Source organism: Cetorhinus maximus, chromosome 4, assembly GCF_964194155.1.
Source record: "Cetorhinus maximus chromosome 4, sCetMax3.hap1.1, whole genome shotgun sequence".
In the NCBI taxonomy this organism is placed as follows: domain Eukaryota; kingdom Metazoa; phylum Chordata; class Chondrichthyes; order Lamniformes; family Cetorhinidae; genus Cetorhinus; species Cetorhinus maximus.
In genome coordinates this window covers 84,629,462-84,655,848 of record NC_135882.1, presented here as the reverse complement: position 1 = coordinate 84,655,848, position 26,387 = coordinate 84,629,462, and the positions used below count along the sequence as shown (strand labels likewise).

General features: G+C 40.9%; 2 protein-coding genes across 3 annotated transcripts in view; one reads left to right on the top strand and one right to left on the bottom strand.

Annotated features, from left to right (window-relative positions):
- Positions 1 to 7,845, top strand: part of LOC144679733 (sodium/potassium-transporting ATPase subunit beta-1-interacting protein 3-like) — a 648,792-nt gene extending 640,947 nt beyond the window's left edge. For both annotated transcript variants that reach the window (XR_013576410.1, XM_078540431.1), the window contains exon 7: positions 2,262 to 7,845. Coding sequence is in view for 1 of the 2 variants with exons in the window: in XM_078540431.1 (XP_078396557.1) it covers positions 2,262 to 2,271 (10 nt within the window). In the remaining variant the exon portion in view is untranslated. The remainder of the gene's footprint in view (positions 1 to 2,261) is intronic.
- A 9,310-nt stretch (positions 7,846 to 17,155) lies between these two features.
- The window catches only part of LOC144679732 (gamma-glutamyl hydrolase-like), a 68,835-nt gene continuing 59,603 nt past the window's right edge, over positions 17,156 to 26,387 (bottom strand). The window contains exons 7-9 of the mRNA XM_078540430.1: positions 24,014 to 24,107; positions 22,196 to 22,333; positions 17,156 to 20,560 (exon numbers count right to left, since the gene is read on the bottom strand). Coding sequence (XP_078396556.1) covers positions 20,424 to 20,560; positions 22,196 to 22,333; positions 24,014 to 24,107 — 369 coding nt within the window. The 3' untranslated portion in view covers positions 17,156 to 20,423. The remainder of the gene's footprint in view (positions 20,561 to 22,195; positions 22,334 to 24,013; positions 24,108 to 26,387) is intronic.

The following is a 26,387-nucleotide window of genomic DNA, read 5'->3' as shown; positions in this document are numbered from 1 at the left end:
TTACTAGACAATTGTGAGAGCCAAATTGCATAGAGCAAAGTTCCACAAACAACAAGCAGATAATAATCAGTTCATTTACATTGGTGTTATTTGGGAGATAAATGTTGGGCAGGATAGTGAGAGAGCTCTCCTTCATTTCTTTGAAATAGTGTCATGGGATCTTTTACATCTACTTAGAAGAGTAGAAAGGGCCTCAGTTTAACCTCTCATTCAAAAGACTGCACTTCTTGACAGTGCAATACTCCCTAAGTATTATGCTAGATTGTCAACCTAGACTATGTAATCATGTCCTGTAATGGGGCTTGAATTAATGACTTGATTCAGAGGCAATAGATGCTTTAGCACTCAAACTGGTACCTTCAGCAGCGCACACCATCACTGGTTTAACTCAAAGGCATGGTTTCTGCTTTGGGCACAATTGGGAAATTGTGCCAAAAGTGCACTTGAAATTTTGCTGCCTTCAGTTTTCTGTTAAATTAATTAGCATAATTACAAATGTAAAATCTTCCACAAAGCAGCGCAATTGGGTAGTTTAATAACATAATTGTTTCTTCTTTTTAATTTCCATTTAAAAGTTTTTACTGACGTATTTAAGAGTGGTCACCAGTGGAGTTTTATTAAAGCATCTGAAAATGGATTTATCAGCAAAACTAAGCATTTTTAATGAGGCCATCCTGTCCTCCACCTGTGAGTAACCTGATTTGAAATCACTTCCAATGCCTCAATAAAAAAATTAACTGAGCGCTTAAATTTCACTGGTGGACAGTTTCTTAGGAACTTAAATATTGTTTGATTTGAAAAGTTTTTAAAACTTGCCTCGTGTCTCAGAAAATTAGGGTCACTTGAAGAGTCTTCCCGAATCAGCACAATGCTCAGAATTTTATCATTTCAACTTGGGGCTGTGCCCGGTTTTGTAGGCCCCAGAAGGAAAACACAGCTCGAACCAATACTTTTATTTTCCAGTTTTTACTGGTATTCCATTTTAAGGTATACAAGACCAGTTTTTGCTGTTTATTCATTCTGGGACAGGAACTAATTCAGGCAAACTGAATCTTGAACCACCGTAAAAGATTACAGAGAACACAAATGTAAGTAGTTTTGAACGTAGCTCAATCACATTTAAAATTTCATGATCTTTTGCCCTGATTTGGCCAGTTCTGCATGGATTGTGCTGACATGACTAGCACATACAAGCAGAAACTCAACACCACCTATATAATGGTGGGCAAGTAGCTCTATAAGCAGTGAAGTTATTAAGAAACAGAAAACCCCAATTCAAATTCCAGCCTCACTGAAAGCCCACCTGTCAAGTTCAGAATGGTTTCAGCCAGGGTCAAGACAGTGATCCAACTTGAAAGAGTTAAATTAGCAGTGAAACAAATATTCACCCTGCTAAACATGCCTTTGATTAGTTGATACAGAGACATTGGAATTCTGGTGGCTTATACTATCCTGGACAGTGTATCCCCCTCATCTGATGGAGGTGGAAAGCAACAATCTCTCTGCGGAAAATAATGCCCCAATGATCTATTTCCTCCCATACTCTCTAGAAGCACTGACTCTTCCTGGGATATTGTTTCATGACCACTGGCAGCTTTCCAGTACTTTGCCCAAGAGATCATGCTTAGTGTATTACTATAGGCATTGAGAGTCAGCAAACTATTGAACCATCATAGTCAAGCAGCATCACTTTCCTAGTCTCACATCAATACATGTGCATGTCCCAGCAGGGGTCATTACATCGTGATTAAAGGAGCTTGGAAGGGTTCCTGACCAATTTCTCTTTCCTAACCCAGGGACAATGAGGTCAACTATAAAAAAGACTTTCCTCTATATACTGCCTTTCACGGCCTCAGAATGCCCCCAAAGCTGCTTTACAACCAAGGAAGTACTTTTATAATGCAATAACTGTTGTAAGGAATCATTGCTCACCCCAATAAGATCAGCCAGCTCAGCAGAGGCTAGAGGTCAATTCTGAAATATTTCTGTTTTGTATGAACTCATAACTATGCCATGCATTGCACTTACCCATTAAACCATTAGGCAAGGCGCAGTGATCAATCATAACAGAGATTTGTAATTATACGTTTATACTGATGTGTCTTCAGGCTCTTTTCATCCAAGTATTAAGAAACATTTTCAGACAGCTTATGGTGAAAGGACTAATGCTGCCAAGGCATGATTCATATATTCTGAAATCAGCATTGCTTATTTTGCTGCAAAGCGTCAATGCTGATTTTTTTTTTTTGCATCTCTTCCAGGTCGAAGTAAATGACTGACAACAAATGATCATGGATGGATAGGCCACCGACGAAGATGTATTTCAAACTACAGTTCTGAGAAAAGAGAAAACATTTTAGGTGATATCAGGTGTGGGCAAGTACACCCACATAATAATTCATTTCTGATCAAAACTCAAGTCAAGGACTAATTTTTAGGCATATCCAAGTTGATTATGAAATACTTGGTTCTGATTATTGACTGTATCTTGTCCTTTGCTGTACTATAATGGTATCTTGTATGGAGCATCTAGTTAAAGTATGTACACTGTAGCAAGCAGTGAATTCAGTACAGTCAAGTGATTTGTTTCAAGTAAAATCCACTGTGAAACAGAAAAACATTACTGGACTCGTGCTGAGAGTAAATCAGTCCCTCTGACAGTAGTAACTGTTTCTCTGTAGAATATTTAAATGAGTCAGTTTTCAACTTGTACAAAAATACTTTTTTATGGATTTATGAAGTATTAATTCTTAACACATTTGTAAGATAACGTTAGCACCCCAGTATTTTGTAGTCTTGTGAATGTTAAAAACATTTTATGTGAAACACATTTTAGGCCATTCTATGGATTATAGACTAGGTGATTAAAGAAACCTTTTATTCTCATTATCGCCGTGTTCTGCTCACTGAAGTAGTTGAAAACTTGGTCATGGTCTTCTGTTGAGTAGAGCATGTGGCATGATTGTAATACCCAAATTAATAGATTCAGTCTACTTCATTCCACATTCTTAGAAGGCACCTGGCAGCTTTAAGTACCCTTGTAGTCTGAGCCCACAGAAAAATGTATTTATAGCCTTCACATGGAGCACATCGTGCAAACCATCCAGAGGTAGTGTACTTCTAGGGGAGAATTTTTAGCTTGTCGGGCGGACGCGTGCCCGACCTGACCGAGTGTAAAATGATGCGTGATATTTCGGTTGGCAGGCGCATGCCGGAGTCAGCAGACCTGCCGACAATTAAAAGGCCTATTGAGGCCATTAAAAAGGTAATTGAAAGAAATTTTTCACTGCCTGTCCAACCTTATGGTTGGCAGGTGGGCGGAAAGGCCAAGCGGCTTTTGCATTTCTTAGGAAACTTCATCCATGGGCAGAATGAGGCTTCCAACAGCAAATAAAAATAAAATTAAAATTTTAAAATTAATTAATAACATGTCACATGAGGAGACATGTTTTATAACATTTTAGAAATCTTTATTTTTTATCTTGAAAAATGTTCATCTCCCTGAGGCAGCTCTGTGCCTCAGGGAGCTTTTTCAGTGCGCACCCACGCGCATGCGTGAAGTTCACACTCGCCCCCCTCCTCCCCCAACACAGGCAGCGCCGAGAGCTGCCGCTCGTGTTTCACACTTAATTGGCCCACCAGCGTGAAACCGCGGTCTGGCCCTGATTGTGGGCAGTGGTCGGCTTCCCGACTGCCCCCGCCCACCTCCACCGAGCCCGCATCATGAGGGAAAAATCCTCCTCCTAGACTCTAGGGCCTAGAGGTTCAATTGTGCCCCAAAAGAGGCATTCAGGGGATGGGGCTGCATACATCTGTTCACACTGGTGCAGCAATCAGAGCCTTCCAACCAGCACTACTCTCACTGCTTATTAACTGTGTGGCTGTTTAGGGCATGGGAAAGCAAGCCTTTTGGCCTCCACTTTAAAAGCACTCAGATATTGATTATGAATATCTGGATGCAGGCACTGTTGGTGTATTAAAGAAGGGAGGGGTAGTTCTTGAAGGCCTCTTGAATCAGTTGTTCTCTAAGAGCTCTGGCAGCAAATGGTACTGGTGGTCAATGGTGCTCTTTCATTTCATTCATTTTAGTGATGTTATGCAGCATGTTGTTCATAACCAAAAATCAGGAAATGTACCGAGGCATGTGGAAGCTTTGCTTGAGAATGCCGTTGGTCTACTCAATTTCTGGTGGCATTATGGCTTACGAGATCAGCCTGTGTCTGCAGACTGCACTTGTGTCAAAATTTCTGACAGGAGTTATGAGTCACTTCAGATATGCCTTGTAGCCAGGTAACTAGTCTGTGACCTGGCAGCCTAGGAATGAAGACAGCACAGAGGACTTGTGCAGGATGAAAGAATCATGCCTGCTGCCAGGAAACTGGGTAGCGACTTGTACAATGTGCTGCCTGTGATAACAAACAAGCTGCATATTCAGGGAATGATATATCTTTCTATTGAGAAAGGTGTCCGGGTGGCAAGACAATGTGGGTGCAGGTTATGGCCTCTTGAACCCTAAGGAAGGCTGCAATTCAGGCAAAACTTAATGCTCCTTGTCCTGCTTTGCTGCATATCTGGGGAATGTATTGCATTACTCCTGGCATAGAATCCAATAACCCATATTCAAACAATGGATTGCACATGCTACATCACCTGCTGCGGCCTGGAATGATCCCTGGAGCAAAACTTAAGGACTACTGTGATCTTGACTGCCATAGGCATTGCTGTTCATGCCCTGCTTTGAGGCCTAAGCTGTGGCTGCAGCAGGTAATGTAGCTCATTCATCCTCCTTGGTGAAGCAATGGCAACTGAGGCATTGCTACTCACCGAAGATCCACAGTGTGGCTGGACTCCTATACAGTCCTACACTCTTCTCCTTCCTCTTCTCGCAACCATTCCTGTTCTCGTCTGTCTTCTTGGCTGTTCCTGTTCATCCTCCAGCACCAAAGGCAGACTGACCAGACCACCAGTTGCTGGAAGAAACTGCAGAATAGACAAAATAAAAACAATCTTGTACCATTAGCACAGAAGTTGTTCCCAGAATTCAGAATCCTTGTAGAATGGAGAAAATAGCAAAGAGAAAGTTCAGTAGTTAACTAGCAACACAAGAGGTCAATTAAACCAGCAATTAATGTCTATGGAATCGATAAAACCATTAAATAGTGCTCTTGCAATGTCCTTGAGTCATGATTTGCTAGGGGAGTTTATCACTGATGAGTAAGGCACTTCAGCACACCATTCCATACATAAAAATATATAGACATACAAGTTAGGTGGAGGCCATTTGATCCCTCAATGCTGCTCTGCCATTTGATAAGATCACGGCTGATCTCATTGTGGTCTCAACTCAGCTTTCCTGTCTGCACCCCTGAACCCATGACTCATTTGTCGATTAAAAATCTATCTAACGCAGCCTTAAAACTATCCAATGAGCTTGCCTCCACTGCTTTCTGGGGAAGACAATTCCACAGACTAATGACACGCTGAGAAAAAAATCTCTCCTCATCTCTGTCTTAAATGGGAAACCACTTATTTTTAAATTCGTTCTAGTCTCACTTGTAAGGGGAAACGTCGTCTCAGCATTCACCCTGTCAAGTCCCCTCAAGATTTTACATGTTTCAATAAAATAACCTCTCATTCTTCTAAACTTCAATAGATACAGGCCCAACCTGTCCAAACGTTCCTCATAAGATAACTCCTTCAGCTCAGGAATCAGTCGAGTGAACCTTCCCTGGACTGCTTCCAATGCAATTATATAATTTCTTAAGTAAGGAGACCAAAACTGTACACAGTACTCCAGATGTGGTCTTACCAACACTTTGTGCAACTGTAGCAAAACCTTTTTATTTTTATTTTCCATTCCCCTTGCAAAAAACGCCAATGTTCCATTTGCCTTCCTAGTCACTTGCTGTCCCTGCGTATAACTTTCTCTGATTCAGTTACCAGGACACCCAGATCCCTCTCTACCTCAGAGTTCTGCAATCTCTCTCCATTTAAATAACATGCTGTTTTTCTTTTCTTCCTGCCAAAGTGAACAAGTTCACATTTTACCACATTATGCTCCACCTGCCAAATATTTGCCCACTCACTTAACCTATTTATGTCCCTTTGCAGGCTCCTTATGTCCTCCTCACAACTTACTCTCCTATCTTTGTGTCCATCAGCAAATTTAGCAACCATTCATTTGATCCCTTCATCCAAGTCATTTATATAGATTGTAGATAGTAATTCCATACTGGATCCTTAGGTATCATCTTACGCTTGTATAACAGACCTGATGCAATTGAATTTCTAGGCCAAAAAATCAGTTTGAAAATGGCATTAATACCCTGGGAATAGCATGGATATTATAGGCTAGAAATTACTTTTGATGAAATTAGCAGATGACCAATTAATGTAGCAGTAAGAGGTTTTCTGTCTGCTAATGTAACAGGGTGTCAAATAAATCCCCATTAATATTAACAGTAATGTCTAACTTGATGCTTTGTGGATACTGAGGGAAAAGGAAAAGAAGGAAGTTTATAATGAATATTTAAAACACAAAGTTCATGAAACCATTGAAGCAGATTTAAATTTTTTGAAAAAATCTTTTGTTATATACAAAAATTTCTAAAATATGGTGCATTCTAATTTTGAGGCAATGGAGTTCAAATGAACAAAGTTTCCTGCTATTGGTCTTTGTCCACATTTGTAAAGACAAGGAAGATAACTAACAATTTAAGCAAAACATGGTTTCTGGAAACATTTTCTCCAGAGAAGTTTTACTTCCTTTCTTACCAGTAAGCACATCATTAACAAAATGGGAAGGCAAATCCAGACGCCTCAAGTTTCTGATCAAGACCAAGAGTAGAGAGCTTGGGAGCCATGCCTGTGGTCAGAATTTGTCCAGCTTTGCCAAGATTTCACCCCATTTTTAGCTCCAGCCATTTTCTGGTGATGGGAGATGGGGGTGAACAGATTTTTTGCAACCTCCATACATGGAGATTGGACAATTCATAGATTGCCCTGGAAAGTCAGCCCTGCATGTCTTCATAAGGAATTCTTACCAGCTGACGGCTAGCATGTGTAACGTTGAGGCCTCCTGAAAGGATCCAAATCATTTCCAAGCAAAGGTGATCAAACCCGGAGATGATCAATCAAGTGAAGCTTAGCTCATTGTGATCCAAAGAAGGAAGTTTTGAAGGCCATCTCAGGCCTCACTTCCACCCTTCGAGCAGCATGAAGCTGCTCAGATTCATTGGTCCTCTGTCAGTACAGGCACCGTCCACCCCAATACACATGATGACCCCAGGTCTGCACTACTGCACAGAGACAACCTAAAGTTTCACTCCACTGAGCCTCTGCTGGCAGGGCTGGATGCCTAAAGTCTGGCACTGTCATCTTTCACTTTGCTATGCATTGTTCTAAATCAAACAGTGTAACTATATTACAAACCTGCTCCTCTAGCCATATATAACAATGGATTTTAGAAAAGGCAGTAAAAAGTAGTGGTCCGTTATGGGCAGGAATTGCTATTGTTTCAAAAGTCCTTTGAAACTGCTAAGTTTCTACTGATTACAAAATGTGTAGTGTTACTAATGCAGCAGATACATGTGCACTGAAGGTAGCCTTTGGATACTGGACCTCGTGTGTAAATCTCTTGAATAAACCACATTTTGTGTAACTTTTTAAAAAAAAATCTTGTATACATATATGCACATTCTTGTGTATTGAGGGTGTTATTGATAGAAATACTATGTAAACAGTATTTACTTATCTAGAAAGTCCATTACCCTGGGTATCATGTTAAAAACTAGTATGGATGATAAATATTTTGTGTTGTTTAAAATGATTAAATTGTACATTGGATTACATGCTAACTGTAAGCATTCCCTCTTTTCAACATCATGATTTCTAATTTAGTCTATACAAATAGACTTAAAGCCAGTTTAGTCACTGCAACTGGTTTGATCTACATAATGTTTTTATCTTATAGTTAACACGCACATATGGACACTGCAGTAAATACACTTCAAAAGCATGCAATTAGCTGTGAAGTACATTGGTACATCTTGAGCCTGAAAGATGCTATAAAAATTATTCAATTAAGAAAGCAACAATTTAAATTTCTCTGATCAATAAGTCAAAAACAATGGGTACAATATTGTAAGAGCTGCTTAATAAATGTGAATTATTTCTTCAACAAATATATGGAGGCGGAAAGAACATCTATGAATAGGCATTCCAAGGCCTGTTAAGCATTGACTGAAAAGTTTGTTTCCACTGCCTTTCCTCAGATAATGAATCCCAGTAAAGAGTGCAAAGACTGCTGACTCTTCTGAAAAGCAAAACATTCTTTAAATCTGTGCATTGCCACATTAATAAGAATACGTGTAACCAAAGAACAAAAGATCAGACCCATTAACATGACATTGCAGTGTGACCAGACATAACGATAATCCTTTGTATATGTACTATTATAAAGGGCAGAATTTTACGGAGCACCGTATTATCCCCAACTAAAAGATCCATAGTGAGCCCACCCACCAAAAATCCAGCTGCCCCGTGGCCATCCCAGAAGGAAAAGAACAGTAAAACTTCGAAATGACATTTACTAGTCTGAACTGGAGTTCCATACTAGTTCGGACCAGTCAAGTCATTTCTCAAATTTTACTGGCTTTCCCTTCTGGGATTTTATGCTGGAAGCAGCATTAATTGCCTAAGGTCAAGATTTCCACCCCCCTCCTGGGGAGAAAGTCCCATCTTATTGGCTGGCAGCTCTGTGGCCAGGTTTGAGTGTTGGCCACTGCTGGGATGACGGGCAGTCCCCAAACAAGAGGAGGTTATGGAGCCAGATTTCAAGATAAGTGCATGCTATCGACAAGGCCTGGCTGGCAGACTCCGGTGAGCGGCGTTGGGGGAGCTGGATTTGAGAGGCCATGGTGGGGGAAGGTGGGTATGTCCTGGAATGGGATTGCCTCCGATGGGTACAGGGACCCCCCACAAAGGAGGTTCCCACCTCTCTCGTTCCTGACACCAACCCAAACAGTGACAACTGCTGGACTGCCCACCTGGCGTAGGCCTCCTCCTACCCGTGAGTAAAATACTGGCGGAAGTGGAATGAGGCCATTAAATGGCCATTAATTGGGCCTCAATAGGCCACATGTTGCATTTGACAAGCCCCCTGCCTTCACATGCCAGCAGGGGCCCATAGTTTCAACATGAGACAGCCTATTTTTAAAAATTTTACTTTATTGATGATTGTTACAAAAGTGTAGGTTTATTCAATAGTCAACAATATCATTGCATTTATCTTTCAGTGGACAGAAATGGTCATCGTTTTGTAATTTTTCCTTAGTAGGTTAAAGAAGAGGCCACATAGACTCAATCACAACATCTTTGGGAAATGTGATGTATGGCTTGACCTCTTTATTTTGGGACGGCCAATAAATTGCTATGCTCTGTCTAGGGTAAAAGTCTAGGGCAAATTTCACTGCAGTGATATTGGAAGTGTACTGTTTTCTGACAACTTTTGCAAGAAACTCATTATAACCTCAAAAAAGCCTATGGATTAACTCTCCCCCCTCTGAAAGCAAGCTCAGTAGGTTACTAATACATGGCCTGCACTGTAGACGAATGCCTGCGACTTGAAGCTTAGACAACTTTAAAAAATAATTGGCCTTGGGATGTGGACAACACTGCCAAGGCCCATCCTGAGTTGCCATGAGAACACCAAGTGTCAAGGATATAGAGTTGGTAAATCCCTTCCATGACGGACACAAATAATTCAGCTGAGTTTTAACCTTTATTCATTTTCTCTGCAACCTCCATCAAAGCAGCTTTAACATGGACTTTCAAAGAAGGATGGCTTCTGCTTCAAAGAGGAAGACCTGCAAAGAACATTCAAAGCATACTTAGTAAATGAACATACGAACATACGAAATAGGAGCAGAAGTAGGCCATTCAGCCCCTCAAGCCTGCTCCGCCATTTAATAAGATCATGGCTGTTCTGTTTGTGTTTCGAATTCCACATTCCTATCTACCCCTGATAACATTTGATTCCTTTGCCTAACAAGAATCTATCTACCACCACCTTAAAAATATTCAATGATCCCCGCCTCTACTACCTTCTGAGTCAGAGAACTCCAAAGTCGTACCACCCTCTGAGGGAAAATAAATTCTCCTCACCTCTGTCCTAAAAGGGCAACCCCTATTTTAAAAACAGTGACCCCTTGTTCTGAACTCACCCACAAGAGGAAATGTGGCCTTATAAATGCCAATTATTGCCAAACACCCTTGCTGGTCCTGAAAATTTAATTTTACAAGTATGGAGTCTCATTTCCTCAAGTTAAATATTATTGGTGTTTTTTTTTAAACATTTTTTTTTTATCTCTTACCCCTTAACCCCAAATTTCTCTACCCCTCTTTATCATGCTTTATGTACATCATTTTAAATTGAAATAAATATTCCAATTATTTACCTTCTTTTTAAGTCATTCATGGGTGTGGATGCTCTCCATCCCTAAATGCCCTCAAGAAGATAGTAGTGAGCCTACTTCTTGAACTGCTGCAGTCTGTGCAATGTAGGTACTCCAACAGTGCTATTAGGTAGGGAGTTCTAGGATTTTGACCCACCAATTATGAATGAACAGCAATATATTTCTAAATCAGGATGGTCTGTGACTTGGAAGGGTAGGTAGGTTTTTGTGTCCCACACACTTGCTGTCCCTGTCCTTCTAGGTGGCAGAGGTTGCAGGTTTGGGAGATGTTGTTGGAAAAACTTTAGCAAGTTGCTGCAATGTTTTCTCCAGATTCATGCTTCCAGTCATTTTCCTTCCAACCGCCAACACTATGCAGCTCTGGCAATCCTTTTTGTAGCTGCTTACTGCTAGCATAATGGAAGCCACGATAAAACCTTTTCTGCCTTCATGGGGCCAACAAGATTTGCTTTAGGAGCTGCATGTGGCTAAAATTCCCATTCAGAAGCTAATGATACTGATGACAAAGCTCCTGCGCACATTCTTCTTCCATTAAGGGCCTATTCAAATAATAAAAAAAAAATCACACACCATATTTGCACACCATAACCAAGTCAGCACATCTCACTATTGCCTCAAGCATTTGTCCTATGGGTGAGCACAGTTCTGCTTTTGCTATCCTTGTAAATTAGTATAACTTAACAGAATCTGACCCCTTAATGAAAGTATCCCTTTCAAACCTCGATCTGTATCAATATCCTTTTAAAGAAGAACTGGGAAATGTGTGGCAATATTCATTGTCCATCTTTGGTTGCTGTGAGATCATTCAATGGTGATTAACCACTTAATGGGATTGAACAAGGATCAAAAGTTTCCATCCCTAATGAACATTATTGAAACAGTTTTGTTTTTAGAACAACCAGCAACTTCTATGTTCATTTTTATATTATATTTACTGGCCATGATTTTAGCTCCCACCTGCTTGCTGGAATCTTGGGCAATTAAAATGAAGCCAGTCACTTACCCCTCTGATTTTTATGCCTTCCTGCTATCTCCCTATGTTCACCTGCTCTTTTGAGCAAGTAAGAAGCACAGGCAGCTGGATCCTCTTTAATCACGCACATTGGGTCTGATTCTGTAATCAAGACCTGTTCTGCAAGTTTAGTTGCAGAGCTGAACAAGGAGCAACGACAGTTTCCCCATCATGTCAGATCTGCTGGGACGTGGATCATGGGCCAGAGGAGGCCAAGCAGGTAATTTTAAACTTAATACTGTGCTATCTTTGTAGGACAAAAAAACTGGAGCATACACATGGAGTTCTAGTATCCAACTGAACTGGTTTAATCTGGTTTTGACTTATATACATACATTCACACAAATGGCCACAAAAGGTGCTATTACCCTCTTTCCTCCTTGATGAAATTTTACACAATGTTCAAATTCCATACAACTTGTATACATTTCTTGTTTTTCATTTATTTACAAATCCAATTTAACCACTGGTTTCCTATTCCTTTGAGAATACAATCATTCTTGACCCAAATTTTCAGAACTTGGGGAAGGACCTTAACCCATCTGGGCCTGCGTCTGAGCGAAGTTTTCTCCAACAAGGGATTTTTTGCCCTTTACCTGCAATTGAACCTTCCACTTCATCAGACATGTCTGTCTGACTTCAATCTGAACTAGTTTCAGGCACAACTTATATTACAGCAACTGTTGATAGTCTGCTCATATCCCAACTATCTATCAACATTATCAACATCCTGGGGGTTACCATTGACCAGAAACTGAACTGGACTAACTATTTAAATGCTGTGGCTACAAGAGCAGGTCAGAGGCTAGGAATCCAGTGGTGAGAAACTCACCTCCTGACTCCTCAAAGCCTGTCCACTATCTCCAAGGCGCAAGCCAGGAGTATGATGGAATACTCCCCACTTGCCTGGATGAGTACAGCTCCAACAACAATCAAGAACTTTGACACCACACAGGGCAAAGCAACTTGATTGGCACCCCATTCACAAATATTCACTCTCTCCACCACTGATGCACAGTGGTAGCAGTGAGTACCATCTACAAGGTGCACTGCCAAACTCACCAAGGATTCTTGGACAGCATGTTCCAAACTCATGACAACAACCATCTAGAAGGACAAGGGCAGGAGATACATGGGAACACCATCACCTGGAAGTTCCCCTCCAAACCACTCACCATCGTGACTTGGAAATATGTATCCATTCCTTCACAGTCGCTAGGTCAAAATCCTGGAACTCCCTCCCTAACAGTACTGAGGGTGCGTCTACACCCAATGGACTGCAGTGGTTCAAGGAGGCAGCTCACTACCATCTTCTCAAGGGTAATTAGGGATGAGCAATAAATACTGGCCTAGGCAGCAACACCCACATCTCATGAATACATTTTTAAAATGTACCATTAGTCTTATTCGATTGCCTAGTTACTGATTTTTAGCTTTGTGATTGGATACTACTTATCTGCTGCAACCTGGGCAGTTTCCAATCAGACAAGTGTTTGACAGCCATATGGTAAGCATAACCTACTGCACATTCAATTCAATTGTACAATTTAAATGATTTAGTCCAAACACACTGGGCAGAATTTTCTGCCTGTTGGCCGATCCCCGCCAGCGAAGCAGGCCGCACCACCATTTTACGTGGGCGGGCCAATTAAGGTCCGCCAAGCGTGATGTCTGGCGGGAAGCGCTATGTGCTTCCTGTGCGGGTGGGGGGGGGGGGGGGGTGGGGATTCCCTAAAAGCGAGAGTGCGCTCTTTCACGCATGCGCACAAAAGAATGCACATCTCCCTGAGGCTCGGTGCTGCCTCAGGGAGATTGCTTCCACGTTGAAAAATATTAAAAATAGAACAAAAAAATTCCCTAACATGCCCCACTCATGTGACAATGTCATGAGATGGGACATGTTCATAATTAACAGAATAACTTTATTAAAATTTTTAAAACCCTGCATGAAACCTCATCCCGCCGGTGGATGAAGTTTCATGTTTTCTCTATTTGCTGCCGAGGCTCCTGGCCTGCCTGCCAACCTCAAGGTTGGACGGGCAGGCCCTTTAATTGTTTAAATGATCAGCTGATTTTGCTGCGCCCCCGCCTTCCTGAAAATTTAAGTGGGGCGGGATGATGTCGGGGGTTCTGCCCGACGTCATCCTGCATCATTTTATGCATTAGCGAACGGGCCCTGCCCCCTGCTCGCCAACGGCAAAACTCTGCCTTCTATCTGTTGCAAACATTAGAAGCATTTACTTAACAGAAAACGAGACTAAACTTGAGTTATATGTGAAGTACATTTATTAACAATAAAGATTCAGCAACAAGATATATCTGTTTTTAATTTGTTAAATTGTATTTGTTAGCAGACTTAATTTAACAGGGTTCATGGCAGAAATATCTGAAACTGGATTTAAAAAATACATGGGAGTATTGCATAAATCAAAGGATTAGACCGAAATCTAGCACACATTTTTGGTAATCTCTTTGGTGACAGGTGTGCAAATTTGGGAAACCTCAATTCCAGATGGTGTAAAGTGGATTTGACAGATTAACTTCATCACTGATTGAGCTACTTAGCTATATTCCGTGTTTGACAAGGTGTTTGCCAAAATTCGCTTTCACAGCCATATTTCCTTCCTCAGCCTCTGTCTCTGTTTCCAGCTTAGCTCACTTGAATTCCAACTGAAGTTCCATCCTTCACGTTTTGAATCCACCCAGGATTGCAGGTTTCTCCGGGACAGATAACGTTCCTTTGACAGCTGTTCTCACCGAATCCTGAGATCCATACTCAGTGCCATGCATTACCATACATACACACGCAATCTCTCTCTCCAGCAGCACCGACTCACCCTATTTCAAAGCTGCCCTTGTCCCCAGTTCCATTTCGTTCTTCATCTCAACCAATGCCTTAACAAGAAACTTTTTCTCTTCCTTTCAGGTATTAAGGAACACAAGCTCTAACAACTCATTGGTACCAACATCCATTAGAGACCCTCCGCCCTTTCTATCCCTCTGACCCCGTCCCTTCTTCTAATCCCAGCACTTGCCTTGTTTTCACGATACCCTCTGACCTTCCCCTCTCTGATACTGAACGTTCACCACTCAGCAAAGGACTCAGTTTCATCCCCTAATGCCCTCATCTCAATGAATTTTGGGCTCAGCACGATGCTGAACTCTTCTTCTGCCACTTTCACTCCTGTGCTCACTTTTTTGGGCAGTGGTCCTCCCCCCATTCCACATGTCCTTTCACCCACCTCCCTCTACCTGGACCCCTCCCTCTGGCCTCTTACTTGCTCTTGATCTTTTCATTGAGAAATGTCAGCATGACATCGACCATCTTAATTTCTCTGCTCCACTCATCCATTCCACCTGTCACCCTCTGAACTTGCCGCACTCCGTTCTCTCAGGTCCAACCCTGACTTTGTTATCAACCTGCTTACAAGGATGGTGCTGTTGTTGTTGGGCGCACTGACCTCTACCTTGCAGAGGCTGAGCGCCAACTCGCAGACACTTCCTCCTACCTCCCTTTGGACCATGACCCCACCACCGAACATCAAGCCATTGTTTCCAGGACTGTTACTGACCTCATATCCCCTGGAGCTCTTCCCTCCACAGCTCCCAACCTCATCGTCTCTCAACCCAGCACAGCCCACTTCTACTTCCTTCCCAAAATCCACAAACAGGACTGTCCCGGTAGACCCATCATGTCAGCCTGTTCCTGCCCCACGGAACACATTTCTTCCTGTCTTGACTCCATTCTCTCTCCCCTTGTCCAATCTCTTCACACATACATTTGAGATTCCTCTGATGCCCTATGCCATATCAACAATTTCCAGTTTCCTGGCCCCAACTGCCTCCTCTTCTCAATGGACGTCCAGTCACTCAACGCCTCCGCCTCCCACCAGGACATTTTGAGGACCCTCCACTTCTTCCTTGAACAGAGACCTGAACAATCCCCATCTACCACCAATCTCCTCCGCCTGGCTGAACTTGTTCTCTCACTAAACAATTTCTCCTTTAACTTCTCTCACTTGCTCCAAATAAAAGGTGTGGCTATGAGCACCTGCATGGGCCCCACTTATGCCTGCCTTTTTGTGGGAAATGTGGAACATTCCTTGTTCCAGTCCTACTCAGACACCGTCTCATAACTCTTTTTCCGGTACATCGATGATTGCATTGGTGCCACTTCATGCTCTTCTCTTGACCTGGAAAAATTTATCGATTTTTGCTTCCAATTTCCACCCCACTCTCACATTCACATGGTCCATCTTCGACACTTCCCTTCCCTTTCTTGACTTCTCTCCATTTCTGATGATAGACTCTCTACTAATATTCATTACATGACTCCCACAGCTACCTTGACTACAGTCCTCACACCCTGTTCACTGTAAGGACTCTATCCCATTCTCCCAGTTCTTCCACTTCCGTTGTATCTGTTCCGATGATGCCACTTTCCAAAATAGTGTTTCTGACATTATGATTGACAGGGCCTCAACCACGTCCAACCTATCTCCCGTACCTCTGCTCTCACATCTCTCTCCCAGAACCATGATAGGGTCCCCCTTGTCCTCATTTTTCACCCCACCAGCCTCCGCATTCAAAGGATCATTCTCCACCATTTCTGCCAACTCCAGCATGATGCCACCACCAAACACATCTTCTCCTCACCCTGTCAGCATTCTGTCGGGGGCTGCTCACTCCATGACACTCTGATCCACTGCTCCATCACCCCCAGCTCCTCATCCCCTTCCTATGCAATTGCAGAAGGTGCAACACGTACCCCTTTACCACCTCCCTCCTCCCCGACCAAGGCCCCAAACACTCCTTTCAGGTGAAGCAGTGCTTTACTTGCATCTCCATCAATTCGGTCTACTGTAGTCATTGCTCCCAATTTGGTCTCTTACACTGGGGAGACTAAATGCAGACTGGGTGACTGCTTTGAGAAACACCTTCACTTAGTCCACAAGCATGACCCAGACCTCCATGTCGCTTGCCATTTCAACTCACCTTCTTGCTCTCATGCCCACATGTCTGTCCTTGGCCTGCTACAATGTTCTAGTGAAGTCCAATGCAAACTGGAGAAACAGCACCTCATCTCCCGATTAGGCACTTTGCAGCCTTCTGAACTTAAAATTGAGTGCAACAACCTCAGGCCATGAACTCTTTCCTCCATCTTGACCCATTTTTTTCCCCAACCTTACCTCCACTGGCCATCTGTCCCTTGTGCTTTCACAGAGCACTCACCCTTGTTCTGCTATTAACACATTCTGCAATCTTCCCTCTATGCCACTATCAGTACCTTCTTTAGTCTTTAACACTACTATTAATGCTCTCTTTGTCTTCCATCCATGATAATTTTGTCAATCTCTCCTGGGCTCCCACCTATCTCTGACTTTCTATTTTGCTCCACCCCCTCTTAAATAGTATAAAATCCATCACATTTCTATTTCTCTTCACCTCTGAAGAAGAGTCATACAAACTCAAAACGTTAACTCTGTTTCTCTTTCCACAGATGCTGCTGGACCTGCTGAGGTTTTCCAACATTTTCTGTTTTTATTTTAGATTTCCATCATCTGCAGTATTTAGCTTTTATTATAGCTGTATTCTGCACTTGAATACAAAAAACACACACACACTACTCAGTGTGTCAATGGATCAACCAAGAAAACAAGCACAAAGGTCGAATTTGTCAATTTTATTGAGTTTTATCACAGATCTCAGTCTCAAATTCCAAAGTCTTGGTACAACCTGAACTGTTGATAAATAGCAGTGATTTGTAGAATTGGGCAGTGCACAGAAATCCGTTCTTTTGATATTTAGTGGATCAGATCACTGATGTGAAATGCATTTTGCAACAATAAATGGAAGTCTACTTCCTACATAGACAATTGTTTCCTCAAAAATAATGAAACACTTAAATGTATAATTATATGTTGCTACATAACAGTATTTCAAAAGGTTAAATTATAATAACTTGCCTTGCAATTTACTCGTCTTGGCCAATGCTGTGTCACAACAGCCCTAAACAATAACAAAAGGAGAAAGTGCTGGAAAAACTCAGCAGGTTTAACAGCATCTGTGGAGAGAAAAACAGAGTTAATGTTTTGAGTCCATATGACTTCTTCAGAGCTAAAGAGAAGTAAAATGTGATGAAATTTATACTGTTTAAGGGGGGTGGAGCAGGTGAAGCTGGATAGAAGGCCAGCGATAGGTGGGGTCAATGGAGATATTGACAAAGATGTCATGAACAAAAGGACAAAGAGGGTATTAATGATAGTGGTAAGGGCTAAAGGAGGTGCTGAAAGTGGCATTAAGGTAAGAAAGGAGAATGTGATAATAGCAGGACAAGGGTAAGCACTCTGAGAAGAACAACATTAACAAGTAACAGCTTGCCCTTGTGGGGGTGGATGAGGGGAGGGGACGGTGGTGGGGAAAAAAGATTGAAAATAGGATAAAAGGTGGGGATAAAACAATGTATAAATGAATAAAAATAAATAAAAATAAGCGGATAAAAATATTGAATAAAAGGGGGTAAAAAAAGGTTGTAACACCTGCCTCTTTACCTCCTCCCTCCTCACCGTCCAAGGGTCCAAACACTCCTTTTAAGTGATGCAGCGCTTCACTTGCACCTCCTTCTATTTGGTCTACTCCATTTGCTGCTCCCAATGTGGTCTCCTCTACATTGGGCAGACCAAACACAGACTGGGTGACCGCTTTGCGGAACACCTTTGGTCTGTCCGTAAGCATGACCCAGACCTTCCTGTCACTTGCCATTTCAATACCCCATCCTGTTCTCATGCCCACATGTCCGTCCTTGGCCTGCTGCAATGTTCCAGTGAAGCTCAACGCAACCTGGAGGAACAGCACCTCATCTTCTGATTAGGCACTTTACAGCCTTCCGGACTTAACATTGAGTTCAACAACTTCAGACCATGAACTCTCTCCTCTATCCTCGCCCCTTTTTTACCCTCTTTTTTCAATAATCATTTTTATTTTTTATCCACTTATTTTTATTTATTTTCATTTTTATTCATTGTTTTATCCCCACCTTTTATCCTATTTTTGATTTTTTTCCCCACCACCATCCTCTCCCCCCACCCCACCCCCACAAGGGCCATCTGTTACTTGTTCATATTGTTCTTTCCAGTGTGCTTACCCTTGTCCTGCTATTATCACATTCTGTTTTCTTACCTTAATGCCACTTACCTTTAGCTCTTACTACTACCATTAACACCCCTTTGTCCTTTTGCTCATAGCATCCTTGTCAATCTCTCCTTTGCCCTCACCTATCACTGGCCTTCTATCCAGCTTCACCTGCTCCACCCCCCCTTAAACAGCATAAATTTCATCACATCTTTACTTCTCTTTAGCTCTGAAGAAGAGTCACATGGACTTGAAATGTTAACTCTGTTTTTCTCTCCACAGATGCTGTTAGACCTGCTGAGTTTTTCCAGCATTTTCTGTTTTTGCTTCAGATTTCCAGCATCCACAGTATTTTGCTTTTACCTTAGCCCTAAACAATACTCTATTTCCAAATTTAAAAATGTTGGGTATGTTACTGGTCTTGGGTAAGCAGCGTAACACAGACGAGAAATGAATTGGTAACCCATTTTACATGCTACACAGTTTCCTTTCTCACATTACCGCTAAAGACTCATTTCATCTCCTTTAATTGCAGAAAATCTGATTTACAGATACAGCTCAGTTAATTCAAGTATCCCAAGATTTTCTGTGAAAATACAGCAATGGATTGCTGTCTTTTGCCATTTTCTAAGTGGCTGGCCCATTTAAAGTTTGCAAAGATTGAAATGGTTTTTTGTATGGCAACAGCACACTTGTGAATATTGAGGAAAATAATGTAGCTCTGGGTTCATAATTTAAAGTTTTTAATGTATTGAAGTAAATCTGAAGTTTTATATGCTATTTGTTACCAAATTTCAAAGAATCTTCCCACAACCAATAAAAGACGGAAGATAAATTTTCATTTTAAGGAGCTTGTGCACTAGGGACACATATCACAAACATCAGGTGGGTATTACTAATGATTTTCTACTCGTCTCTTCAAATGGACAAAAAACATGGTCAGCATTTTCATGATTTTCTGCCATGCGCTTCCCCAAAAGAAAACTTATTTTCACTGAGAATAAGAGGCAAAAGCCTTAAAGTGTAGATAGCCTTGTTATTTACAAATAGGTGTAATCATTCAGTTCTGATGGATATGAACCTCATTTGCATAAGGATGGCATTTTTGGGATAGGTGATAAGTCTTTATTTAGATAATGTCATTGAAAACTTCATGTGAGTACAAAATGTAGAATTTGGTTTTATATTTGTGGTGACTCACAGAAACTATGAGCTGCAGGAATTTCAGCCCCCATATATAAACTGCATTCAATGTGGAGCCTATTTCATGCAAGTGCAAATCAGCAGTGATATTCCTACATACTCATACACTGATATTTGGTACATTATAACAGCAACTACACTTCAAAAGTATCACATTGGCTGTAAAGTTCTTTATGAAGTCCTGGGGTCATCAAAGTTCTATATAATTGCAAGTCTGTTACATTCTGGTTGATGCACACTGGCATCATGATGTGTTGTTACCAAAACATACTGCTGAATCCCCAGCAGTACATTTACTGACACGAGTAGATCAGAGGCAGCTAGGAAGGCTCAGTAACAAATGGGTCTTAGAAAATCTAGTAAGTTTATCTTGACCTTGCCACCGGCTACAGGATAACTAATTGTTTGCTGCTATGGCCCCAGTTACCAGAACTGCTTAGATACAGGAAGTAGACTCTGAGATCAAGTCAAGTGATCAGATTTAATGTGTAATTTCAGACTTCTAAATTTTCGGAAAATCATGCAGCAAGATTTCAAACAAGTGCTCTCTACCGAGGACACAAAGACACAAAATTACCCTTTTGGTCTGCCAAAGCCCAACTCTAACTGAAGTAGTTGCCATCAATTATATAAATTTGCTCGAAGCCAGAAATATTTGCACTGTAAATGGGTGTATAGTTATAAATCAAAGCATTTTCTTCTTCAGTTTCATCAGAAAATTGATGCCAATTCTTCCGAGCTGAAAAATAAGAAAGTAATAGTCTTCAGGTTTTTAGAATTTCATTACTGACATTTGAGATCTGTGATTATGACAAGAACAAGAAAACAAAACACAGGAAATGGGACAGTTAATACAGGAAATTGTTTCATTTATGTTGTGACGGAAGTGTAATAATTTTCATAATATTTTTCTGGTTTAATGTGAAGTAGGTTTATGGGTGTGATTATAGTTGGGTCTGTCTGTGTGATTTAATTACATTTGGAGTCAAGTAGACTGCAAGCTTGAAATCATCAAAAGAAGCTAGGTGTAGGAATGTGCTTGACATGCTAATGATTAAACATGGATGCTGCCTTAGCATGTAAGGTGTGAAGGGAATTTGTATTTTTAGATAAATGAAGGAGTTGCTGGATTTCAAAGGGACCTTTGTTTACAACGAGCTAGATAAGCAAGGCTAAGGAATGTGTTTATTTTTTCCCAAAGGTTCCTGACAATATTGGCAACATGAAAGTTTTTATATTATGAGGAAGATACAGTTTCAAAAACATATGGAACAATAGGCTTTACATATTAAAAGAGGGAAACATAAATAAAGGAGAATGAAAGGCTATGTGAGAGAAGGCCATTTAAGATCTAACAGGAATGTGTGAAACAGCCTTGAACAAACCTCCAGCCATTTTTGCATAAGTCTGCTATGTAACGAGACTGAAGTTGGGGGAAAGCCATTTGGAATTCCACTGTCAAGTGGGTATTGTGTTAACTTGCTGGTTCTGTTCTTAATCTAAAATCTATTTTGGACTGTTGCTTTAAAGGGGATGTGTAACTAGGAGTCAGGTCAGTTAGGAATTTTAGGATTTGTTGTCATATGTATGTGCTTGAAATCTTTTATTTTGTTAATAAATATTTAAATGTAATTTTTAAAAAAATCTCTAAAGCTCATTACTTATGAATTCAGGGCACATATTTTCTCGTAACTAATATAAATTGCAAAACCATTATGATATCAAGTTTCTCTTGTGGATTTGGTCCACCTGGCACACATCATCTGCCATGTCACAACAATGTGGTGAAGAATTCAACTACCAGGAAGCCTAAAGCCAGGAAAACTGGGTCTACAAGTCCACTGCTCATAGATGCCAGGCCCCTGGAAGACACAGGACAGCAGTAACTTTCAGTGAGCTAATAGACAAAAAAGATTGAGAGTTCGAGTATGGAGGTGTGTTAATTAGATTAAAGAAGAAACCGAACAGGCAACAACTGTTCTATTTTCTGTTTCTAACAAATGTTATGTTTGTACCTTGGTTTAAATAGGATTGATTGGTGGCGGGGAGTAAGAAGGAGTGCAAAGTATTAACAGGTTTTCACGTGTCAATTTAGTCCTACATTCTCTAGTCTTTGCAATTAGCACAATATTAATTTTGCCATTTGCTGAGAGCAGATGGATACAACATAGATTTAACAACTTGTCAACTGCAGTAAGGCATTAAAATTACCAACAGGCACAAGCATCCTCATGTGAAGTTTCAACTCTGAAAATTTCCACAAAGATTCTATCGACTAAAATTGCTGTAAATCGTGTTGCTAATGACAATCAATATAAACTAAATTCTTTACATTGTACAAATTAGGTTAATTATTTTATTTCATTGTCCATACCTTCATTAACAAAAAACTCAGCCAAAAACAATGAAAGTTCCACAGCTCTGGGGGAATGTGGGATCTTCTCCTTTCTGCTCCATTCAAAAACATTTTTCTCAGGGTGCCATTGAACTCCATAAATAGGGTAATTGCGTGCTGCAATAAAGCAAACAATCCATTATTTCCTTAATTCTACCTTTAACTCATCAATGGACACATCTACTAATAAAGGCTCCCCAAGTTTCTAATACCCTACTTAGAAGTTAATTGTAAGACTTCCCAGAATAAATGCTCCAATTACATGCATGCCCTCTAACTGCAGATTGTATTCTAAGTATACTCTTAAAATGACACATGGACCAGCATCTTTCGGTTGGCGAGCGGGGGCAGGGCTCGCTCGCTGACGTGTAAAATGACATGGGGTGACGTCGGGCATGCGTCCCAGTGTCACCCCGCATCATTTAGATTGTCAGTTCGGCGGGCCTGCTGACCTGTCAACGGCCTATTAAGGCCATTAAAAATGCATTAAAAAACCAAGTGAACCCATTAATGGACCTGTCCGTCCAACCTTAAGGTTGGCGGGCAGGCCGGGAGCCCAGGCGGGCTTGTGAAAAAACATGAAACCTCATCCACGGGCGGGATGAGGTTTCATGAGCGATTTAAAAAATACAGAATATTTTACAATAAAAGTTATGGACGTGTCCCAGCTCATGTGACTGTCACATGAGGGGACATGGTAGAGAATTTTTTTTCTAATCTTTATTCAAAGTTTTAAATCGGAGCCGATCTCCCTGAGGCGACACTTTGGCACACGCAAAATAGCACATTCCTGGCTGAGGGAACCCCCAACTGCCCACACAAGGAGTGCATAGCGCTTCCTGGCGCATGTCACGCTGGGACAGTGTATTACAAATCTGTGTATTGGGATTTAAACCTATGAACTGGTGCTGCATCAGGTGGGATGGCAAAGCCAAATGTGGGTATTCTGGGATAGTCCTACCTTCCCTAGAGATGTATCACTTTTCTGTACAGTGAATAACTATTAATTTGTGTACACTCACTGGCATCAACCCATATCTCCTAATGCAGGCCGACATGGGGGGGGTGTTTGAGAGAAGGGACTTGTATGAAAATTCAGGAACAGGGTGCAGATTGTTTGGTTGAGTACAGGGCAGTCCATTTTTACTGCATAAATACTTCAAGTGTCAACCAGAAATAGCAGAAAAAGTTAGCTTTTCGAAGATCTTTTTAAAAAAAATCAATCATTGAGGTGGACAATTAAGAAATAATGCTCAAAGAACCAAAATACATCTCCAAGAAATTCAAAACATGTTTTGATAATCTAATTTTCTGCTGGGGATGTCACATCAGCAGCGAATTAATGAACGACTTTCATTCTCCACTGATTTCAGTTTGGAAACGGAGCTCCTCTGTTATTGCCCTCATGCTCTGACAGGGTAGACATTGGAAGACTGCACCTCACTGAACTAAGCAACCCTGTAAAAGTGGCAAACTGCTGGTGGTAAAGTACAACATACTGCAATCACATTTCGGGCCATTCTAGGCCAAATGAGGCACTACAGAAACTGAATGTGCAGCTATATAAATAGTTCACAGCTTGAGAAAGCTCATTTCCCTCAGTGCCAACTTGTTTCTCTGTACACGCGCACTAAGTATTTAGCAGCGTCATAGGCCAGGGGAACCACAGTATTATGACTAAGGAAAATTTCACAAATAATAAGAGCACAACACAGCACTTTGCGAATATTAAATTAATTTAATGCAATCCTAAGAGGGCCCCACTTTTACTGAATATCTACTGTTATTTGCAAGTACCTTCTATTGTGGATACAAATTCAATGCCCCGACTGTCCACATTAGTCGTCAAGATTTTGTAAAAGTTTCTTAATTCTGCATTGCTTGTAAAATTCTGGAATTAAATCACAAAAAGATTCTAATGTGATTCAATATGCAATTGTCTATATTATACAGCAGATTGTGAAAATGTAGCTTTGTGTAGGAAAATAAAGGTATCTAGTTCATTGAAAAATAATTAAGGAGAGGAGCAACACAGGTATAGGGCAATGAAGAGATGTCAACAAGTGAAAGGCCTCTCCTGCATGGTTGAAACGCACCTCTGGTAGGGGCCAAATATTCAAATGGTGAAGGCAGGGATGTGCACCTAGTTTTATTTCCTTTTTCCTCTCCTCCATCACAAATAAATTAAATTATTTACACGTAAACACATTAATCAAAAAGCTACATCAATATTTTCACTGATGCCCAAGACTGCTCCACCCTTCCTACCACCAAGGAGACAGTGTGCAGGAAGGGTACAGCTTTGATGATAATTAATCTATTTAATTTAAAGGGGCAGGGCCCTCATTATAATTTCAGAAAGGATCTAGATAATGCATTCAGTGTTTTCACAATAACTGACAGCCATATCTACAATTATACTTACTGATTCTAGCAATTTTTATTGTACTTTCGTAAAGACATCAGGAAAGAGGAAGTGTTCACACTAAGTTGTAGATTTCCGCTGAGTTGGATAACTTGCCTTAAGGCATTACTGACGATTTGACAAGAATCATTGCTAATGGCATTGAATATTAGAAAAGTGGACACTGTAGTCCTTCATCTACACTACATTATGGCTAATTCGACAAGATTCTCTAGATCAAAAGGAATTAAGTTTTGAAGTACTTGTTTTCACCTCCATCCTCAAAATCAGGTCAGCTATGTGAAAACTACTTTTACCGACAAAAGTATTCACTCTAGCTCATAACTGATCAACATCAAAAGGTTAACATTAAGATAAAAATAAGTCACAAATAGAATTACTCAATTGCATAAAGACCAATGACTGTCCTGGTCAGAAATGACAATCCTTGTTAGAAAGAAAATGCTGATCTTAAATTTGCTTTATAAGTTCACAGTAGAACAAACTGAGGAGCATTTTTCACAGTGAGCTGTAAACACAATGGCCAGGATTTTACATTCAGTGTAGGGGGGCGGGCTCGACACGCCGGAACAAAAAATAATGCACGATGACGTTGGGCGTGTGTCCCACATCATCGTGCTGTCTTCTGATGTTTCATTCGGCGGGCACATGCCGGAGTCGGCTGCGTGCCCGCCAATAATTGATAGACCTACTAAGGCCATTAAACAGGCAATTAACATGAATGTTATGCTGCCCATCCAACCTAACACTTGGCGGACAGGTGAAAAGGCCAGGAGCGGGATAGGGTTTCCTAAAGCTTTTACAACTTAAATAAAAAGTTTCTTTGAAAATAAAAACATGTCCCATCTCATGTGACACAGTCACATGATGGCACATATTTCATTACATTTTTAATGTTTTCAGTTATTTATTTAACAATCGCTTCAATCTCCCTGAGGCGGCACGCTGGGCGGGCGGGCCTTAATTGGCCCACCCGCATGAAATCGCGGTGCGGAGCCGATTGTGGGCAGCTCTGCAACCGCCCCCGCTGAGCCCACCCGACCAGTGAAAAATCCCGGCCAATGCTATATCAGAGTTTAAAAAGCAGCTACAACTCCTCTGATAATATTATCCACCTATCACATTATTCGGGAGACCTAGGCTGAGCCTACGTACTAGTCAAGCACATATCACGTTTGGGTTTCTGGCACCACTTTGTTTTATGAAGATAATTGATGTTGAAAGGTTATTTCTCTTCCATGTTCAAAAAATGCAGCCAATTAAAGTTGTTTCAAAACATTTGCAAATATCTACTGTATATATTTATTGAATGCTAAATGAATAGAAATATCACATAAGCATTAAGGAAAGAAAGCGACATTTTCTGTACACATCTTTAAAATAAACAATATAAAGATCAAAGGACCCCATAATAATAGTTATGGAACAAAAGGAATCTGTAGGAATGAGATGAAAAAGAGAGGTATTTTATTTTGATGTAAAGTCCAAATTTGCTCTGAATTGGCTCAAGTTGTGTAATATAATAAGCCTGATAATTACAATATCACATCATGATAAATAGTTTTTACTGAGACCTTTTATATACTACATATTTATTTTAGAAAAAGAAAGTTTATCTTTCCAACTCTATTGTCAACATTTTTAAAGCTCTCCAAAAGGGTACATGACCTCTCCAGAGATCTCTAGTAAATTTAGACTTTCTCCTTAAATGTGTGAAGCCCAATTCTATTCAATCACAGGTTTGTG